Genomic DNA, 7,484 nt, shown 5'->3' on the forward strand with positions numbered 1-7,484 from the left:
TTATTTATAATTAAAATTTGATTAATATTTTTTTAATGATAAAAATTATTAATATTTTTATTAAAAATATTTATTTAAAAAATATATCAAAATTTATTAAATTTTACACATTTGATCTATATAATAAAATTTTTTAATTTATCAAATTTAATTTTTGATTTAATCATTTTTAATAAAAAATTTAAGAATTACACTTAAAATACTTTACTAAAATTTTCACTTAAAAAAAGATTTTAAGTTTTTTTAGATAAGAAGCGACATATTTACTCCCAATAATTAATCATTAAAAATGTTAATTACTTAATCAATTCAATTATTAATTTTAAAAATAAAAAATAAATTAATTTAATTAATTTAACCAAAAAAAAAAAACTAAAACCAATTTAATCAAATCAAATGAACTAAATTCTATCAATTTCAATAAATTAAATTGGTTTGAATCGATTTGTGCTCATCCCTAAGCGTCGTGGAAGCTGTTCATAGTCAAGAGTTTGGATGCATTTGGCTGGGATGGTTTTTCTTGCGTGGGTGTGTGATTTTGGCTTTAATAGGCATCATGTAATTGCAAACATATTTAATTGGTTGTCTCAAGCAATCTTTAACAATTTAAAGGAAACATATCACTTATAATTATGATAATGTAATTAATCAATATTGTGTAAAATTTATAAAAAGAAATGAGCTTAATTAATAAAGTGATTGTAATGAGTAACATTGTGACTGCAAATAAAATCTCATTAAGTAGTATTGCTTTCCTCCCTCCAAGTGGGGAGATTATTTATTACATGCTCATGTTGGGTTTGGACAAGAGCGACAACATAGACACCTCTGGCTACAAGTGCTTCTTGGGCCATCAAATACAATGTTAAGAACTAGAAAATTTGGGAAGGACTGAAGCCCCATGACCCAAATTGTACCAGGCTGTAAGGAAATTCACAATGCAAATCATGTAAGTAAAAGAAATAAAATCCAAAATTTAGTATGTTTATTTGTACTTTAATATGTTGAGCTCCAAACCAAGATGGTGATATTAATTAAAAAAAAAAAGAAAAATGAAATCAATGACCATAAATTAATTGATATCTTTTAATTCAAATTTCATTTATGATTTTTTTTGTATTTATTTTTAAAAAATAAATAGAAGAAAAAAGAATAAAAATAAATAAAAATATCAACCAAATAAATATATAATTTTAAAAATAAAATTATAATTCTCTCATTTTTCTAATTGGAAAAAGAAAAACAAGTCAAAATTTGATGCCTATGCAGATTTAGTTACATACTTTGAATTGCTTGGAAGAGAAAAAAAAAAGAAAAGAAGTCTTCTCTAAATCAAAGCCAAACTCAAACTAAAACTCTCTTCTTCTAATCCGGTCCAAAATCCAAACATCCGCCAAGTGTCCGCCAACACGACCAACCTCCTTACTTCCATAGTCGTTAACTTCCATCTTTTCTTTTTGGGTCCCACTTTCCCTCCAATCCTAGCGGAGATCCCTCCGAAATCCGAATCTTCATCTTTCTCCTTTCGTCCCATATCTTCTTTCTTTCTTTCTTCCCTTAATCTTCCCAAGAAAATAAAAAGAAACGAAAAACCCAAAACAGAGAAAAGCATACTAAAAAAAAAAATGAGAGCTTTAAATTCGAGATTTGTTCTAATTGACATCACCAACAACGCAACGTCATGGCACCACCGTCAAAAGCATTCGCACTTCACAAAAACGACACGTAGAGCTCATCAAAGACCAGCAACGGCATCTATAAAACAATCTCAAACGTCGGTTCTCCGGACCCCACATATCCGTAAACCGTCTGATCGAACCACGTTCTCGAATGGGTCTTCCTCGGATTACCCGAACCCGCCTTCGACTTCCCGGGTGGAGGCGTGTACGGAACTCGAGCTGTTCCTCGAAATGTTGCCGCTGCGGATAAGGAAAGAGCTTTGCGGGCATGAAGAGATAGGTGAGTTGATTGAGGTGGTCATGGATTTGGGGAGGCAACCTCTTGCTAGGTTTCCTTCTGGGGATTGGGTTATTTCGAAACAGCCTGTTAAGCATGAAGATTTAAGGCATGCAATATCTAAGGTAATTTTAAGTGAATTGCTATAGTTTAATTTGAATTTTTGTTGTATGTAATGATTTTGTCAGTATTTTTTTTAATGGACTCGAGTAATTTGACGTGACATAATCATGATCACAAATATAGTTTGATTAAATTTTTGACTTTAAGTGATGTCATGTCTAAATTTCATAATAATTTACTTGAATTCATGAGATCATTGTTTTGCGATTTCATATTTCTTGAATTATATTACAAGTATACGAAAATGATAAAAAAAAAAAAAAAAAGAAAGCAACGTAGTTTTAAATTCAAGCAAAAATTGTATAAGGGTTTGGGAAAAACAAAAAAATGTGCTTTGTGTTTGATGTGTTCACACAAATTTGACATGATAATTTTATGTTTTACGCCTATTTGACATGAAATAGACACGATACAGATACATAAAATTACTAATTTTAATAAGAAGTGTCTTTTTGAAGTTAATAGAAAGATGTTAGCTTCAAATAGGATTTTTCACATCAAATAATTTTGGCAAGAAGATGGTTTAATGGGGTAGTTACTCTTGGTTTTCATTGTGCTACTAATTGTTTGTTGCAAATATAAATGTTATTATGCATTGGAAGATTGAGATCTGGAAAGCATTTAATTTTATTTTTGATAATGGTATGTTCAGACTTTGCCCGAGCTTAATCCTTCTGAAAGGATCTTAAAGGCTTCCCACATCAGTTATTTGAATAAGTTGACTATTTTTACTTAAGTTAATGAACTGGGTCATCCTCTTATGCCTTTTTTCTTTTTTTATTCATTTGTTTAGGCTCAGGGTTGAACGAGGCAACATCTACTACGTTTTCAATATAGTTTACTTTTCTAGTATAGTTTTCTTTAGTTCTACCCTATTATGAACAAGTAGGGGTGAGAAAAAAAAATCTAGAACACTGATTTGAAACTGTAATATTCGGTTCGGTTTGGTTTTGTCTTTTTTGGTTCGGTTTAAGTTCGGATGTTAAGTGTTTCTATTAGGTTTGGTTTAGATTTTGAGTCGAAATAACCAAACTGAACCAAGCCATTATGACCCCTATGAATAGGTATAGATCCATTACTTTTTTTCTATCTAGTTGCACCTATTTATTTACCAGGTTGTATACTTTGCTGCAAACATGATCAACATTTGTTGTATGATGATAATGATTGATAGGTAAATGTTAATAGTATCTTTAAGTTTTGGAATTAGGATTTGGATGGTGGCTGGATTGAATGAGTTCATTTTAAGTGAAGTTGCCCCTTTTCGCATTTAAATGAATTGAAGTTACTGGATTTTGTTCTAGGTTGGTGACTTTTCGGATGACAACCGTTCGGGTATTGATAGATCTTTGCATCGCATAAGTGCTATTAGAAACCGTAAATTGCAAATAATTGGCCTCACTTGCCGGGTCGGTCGAGCTGTGTCTGGAAGTGCTGAGATTATACGTGACTTGGTCGAGGGAGGAGGTTCCATTCTGGTCATAGGTCCTCCTGGAGTTGGTAAAACAACCTTAATCAGGTACTTACCTGTGTAATAGTCACTCTACTGATTTGAAGTTCCTCCACAGTCTATTTTGTTCCTCAATGTCCTTTGTTGTTTAAACAATTATCGTGGAATTTTATCTTCAGCTTTTAAAAAGAAAATAAGTTCCGATTATGCGTTTCATGTAAGGATACATTTATTCTTTTGTTTAGATTAGATAACTCCTTGTTTGTACATCTTTTTTTATTTACTTTCTATTTCTGGCTGTGGATTCAATTTTTATTAAGGCAAAGTGTTATAATCTTAATATTGTCTGATCTAGCATCAGTAACAGACTGACTATTTGAGTTATACTGAGTTTTTTCAAGAACTTTATTGGGTTCAATCCTTTCGGTTATATCATTATGAATTTTGATGTAAAAACTATACTAGTTATTTATGGCACAGGATTTGTGTATCTGAAGGATCTTTGTTTTTGGCAGAGAAATAGCTAGGATGTTGGCAGATCAACACATGAAACGTGTTGTCATTGTGGATACATCAAATGAGATTGGAGGTGATGGAGATGTTCCCCACGAAGGAATAGGGCGTGCAAGGAGAATGCAAGTTCCAAATGTGAATATGCAGCATAATGTGAGTGGCTGTGTCTGGTTTTTCTTGTTGCTATACATCGAATTGACTTAAGCTTGGGGCAATTGTTTTCATAAAGTATAATTTTCTGTGGGTTCAACTACCTTGCAGGTTATGATTGAGGCAGTTGAGAACCATATGCCTGAAACCATCATAATTGATGAAATTGGTACAGAGCTTGAAGCATTAGCCGCCAGCACTATTGCTCAACGAGGGGTTCAGCTGGTTGGAACAGCCCATGGAATGACTATTGACAACATAATAAAGAACCCTTCTCTACAGATCCTTGTTGGTGGCATTGAGGTGCAAAACAACTCCTTTTGTCTTCGTTTCATATCACTCATATGGATTTCAATATACACCAAATGGCATTACTTTGTCCTTTGGATGTATCACTTAACGCTATTTTACAGAAGGCTTTTCATTGGATTAAAAGTCACTCTTTCATTTGAAAACAGAGTGTAACTCTGGGTGATGAGGAAGCAAGGAAAAGGAAAGTTCAAAAGACAATTCTTGAAAGAAAGGGCCCTCCAACATTTACATGCGCTGTCGAGATGATATCCAGGACTGAGTGTCGTGTTCATCATAGACTTGATGCAACTGTGGATGCTATACTGGCTGGTACAGTAAACTACTATTCCTTTAGAAGCCTTCTTTGAGTGTCTACCTTCTGGTATTTGAATTGAAGTTTTCATATTAGCAGATATTTTCTGGTTGCCAGGAAATTCTCCTTTATTCGAAATTCGTCAGATGGAGGCTGAAGCTGATATTCCTCTCAAGTCTACTTTAATGCCTAAAATTGAACATCTTGAACAATCCAACTTGCCCGTTAATGTGGAAAAATGTGCTGAAGCAGATTTTGATGTGGAAGATGAAGATTATCTTCCTAATCCTATTAAGAAACAGAGGCTTATCCGATCTGTGACCCAAAGGAGCTCACCTGTATGTGTTTATACTTACAAGGTGAAGTACACAAGTTTTCATTTCCATTATTTCTTTTTCATCATTTTTTCGTTTCTGTATCTTGATTTTCAGTCACATTGAAAAAAAAAGGGGGTGAGGGTTCAAGACTACTTGATGAATGGGTGAGATGCCCCCAAGGCTACTGTGGTCTATCATGCATGGCAGTGCTAATATGATCTTTGTTGGTTGGATGTATCCTTTAGATCCTGGAAGCTGATCTCTTACAAGTAGCAGCTGTAATGGGACTTGAAGATGAAATAGATGTCACTGATGACATTGGGATGGCGGATGCAATTTTAGCATGTGCTTCCGAAATAAAGCAGAATTCATGGATTCGAGGAATAGCAAAGTTTCAGCAGTTGCCCGTGTTTGTTATTGAGGTATGTTCATAACTATAGTCACAAACAATTGTGCTGAAAAAACCAACTTAATATTTTCTTGTTCCTGCCACAATCTTTTATGCTGATATGCAGTCCAATACCATGGCACAAATGGTCAAGGCGGTGCGTATGATTCTTGAAAGGGAATCATATGGCTCAAGATCAAAGCATCCTAACCGAAATTCTTTTGATATTGAGATTGAAGACGATGCACCAAAAAGAAAACCCACCTTGGAAGAGATCGATGCCTTAGAGGTGCAATATCTTTCCCGTGTTCTATTTGTTCATTACTGTTCAAAAATTCTTCAATTATTCTTGAATGCTTGTTGGTGAAAATTCATATGTATTGCAATCAATAGTAATTCCATAGCAAATACTGATGCTGCAACTTTCCAATGCCAGAAAAGTATGGAACTCTGTGCTTGTTGTTATGTTCAGTCAAATAATTTCTACTTCAACATTGATCAATTAACTAAAATCCGATCTACTCTTCATGAATTTCTTGTTAATTGTCATCTCTCTTCATTTTCTCGTAGGAGGTTCGTCTAGCGATCGAGTACATTGTCATTCCCGGTGGTGAACCAGTGGAGCTTCTCCCCAGACGTTCCGAGATAATTGCCCGCCAGCTTGAGCTTGTCGAGAGCTATAAGTTGGCTGCGGAAAATTCAGGTACTGAGCTTAACCCAAGGTTGCAGATTCTTCCTCAGAGATTGAACAAAAAGCTGTCATCTAAATCCCTCAAAACTACTTCAACTTCACAAAACGAAACCGGCTTGAAGCCTCTAACCGATGGCAGTGGAGGAACAAGTGTAACTAGGCTGCCACTCCTTCCTGAATAAATTTGACAAAATCTCCAATTATAACATATTTCAATCATGAATAGTTGATTGATACATGTACCAATTCTTTTACAGTTTTCCTGTGTAAATTATATACTAAATATTACCATAATGTCATCTATTTCTATTTCTGTCTCATTGAAACTGTTTGAGTATTAACTGGTAGTATTCCTTTAGTTTCCCTCCATTGTCCATTTTTTTTTTGTTAAAAAAAAATTTTAGGTGAGCAGACACTGCCCAATTATAGAATCAGAGCATATCACTGGTATCATGGATGACTTACCAACTCAAGGAGGATCATAAACAACAGAAATCAAATATAAATTTTTTAAGTGAAATATTTAATTTTTATCTAACTCAATCAACTCTTGGCCCATTTTTTTATATTTAAAGTATGATTTATCATAAGCTTTTTTTTTTGAAGTATATAACACATATTTATCAAATTTTTTAGTATAAAAGAGATTGTATCTTAAGAATATGAGAAATTATAAATATTAAAATTTAAATTTTAGAGCTAATTTGGATTAGCGATTAGCCCCGTTGCTGTGCGATTTCTTTAATCTTTTGTGCAAATTGTATTATTATCACGTGTAGGTAACACCAGTGAGGTGCAGTAGTCTCCAGTTTTTCACCAGTAGTTCCATTAAAATGCTTTCATTCTCTTCGCTAGAGTTATTTATGGGTCAGGGTGATAGGCTGGATTTGAGTTGAATTTATGAATGATATTAATAGTATATGTTTATTTAAATTTGATTTAATCTAAAATTTTAAATTTTAAAATTTTTTAAAAATTTAATCTAAATTAAAAAAGTAAATTTCATTAAATTTAATTGATAAAATAAAAAATAAAAAATATAATTAAATTAAGTTTAATAAGATTATATTTAATTAATATATAAAAATTAAAAATAAAATTTATATATATAAAATTTTAAAATAAAATATATAAAAATAAAAATTAAGTTTAATAAAATATATTTTTTATATAAAAATAAATTTATATATAATTTACATATATAAAAAATTAAAAATTTATATATATATAAATTTATATAAATTTAGATTGAATTGGATCGAAGTTTAACTTAAAATTTTATTTGAAATTTA

The 7,484-nt window shown here is 32.1% G+C and overlaps 1 protein-coding gene across 2 annotated transcripts; it reads left to right on the forward strand.

Annotated features, from left to right (window-relative positions):
- Positions 1-1,518: 1,518 nt before the first annotated feature.
- Positions 1,519-6,512, forward strand: SPD1 (P-loop containing nucleoside triphosphate hydrolases superfamily protein). Of its 2 annotated transcripts, none has more exons than XM_022892553.2 (9): positions 1,519-2,081; positions 3,384-3,598; positions 4,045-4,195; positions 4,304-4,495; positions 4,651-4,813; positions 4,914-5,155; positions 5,359-5,535; positions 5,629-5,790; positions 6,072-6,512. In XM_022892553.2, exons 1-9 carry the CDS (start codon positions 1,626-1,628, stop codon positions 6,372-6,374), a joined length of 2,061 nt encoding a protein of 686 aa, XP_022748288.2. In that variant the 5' UTR covers positions 1,519-1,625; the 3' UTR covers positions 6,375-6,512. The 2 variants fall into 2 exon arrangements, with proteins under 2 accessions (XP_022748288.2, XP_022748289.2); XM_022892554.2 differs by having other exon boundaries at positions 1,538-2,081; positions 4,896-5,155.
- The last annotated feature ends 972 nt before the right edge of the window (positions 6,513-7,484 follow it).

Source organism: Durio zibethinus, chromosome 12 (assembly GCF_047325235.1).
Source record: "Durio zibethinus cultivar Kanyao isolate XHJ-2024 chromosome 12, ASM4732523v1, whole genome shotgun sequence".
Taxonomy (NCBI): domain Eukaryota; kingdom Viridiplantae; phylum Streptophyta; class Magnoliopsida; order Malvales; family Malvaceae; genus Durio; species Durio zibethinus.

What these genes read in the sequence shown, in the direction of transcription:
- SPD1 (XM_022892554.2), top strand. Translation starts at nt 1,626, where the DNA reads ATGAGAGCTTTAAATTCGAGATTTGTTCTAATTGACATCACCAACAAC. An exon ending in ATGTGAATATGCAGCATAAT is followed by an intron (nt 4,196 to 4,303) that starts GTGAGTGGCTGT and finishes ACTACCTTGCAG; the next exon opens with GTTATGATTGAGGCAGTTGA. An exon ending in AAGAGATCGATGCCTTAGAG is followed by an intron (nt 5,791 to 6,071) that starts GTGCAATATCTT and finishes ATTTTCTCGTAG; the next exon opens with GAGGTTCGTCTAGCGATCGA.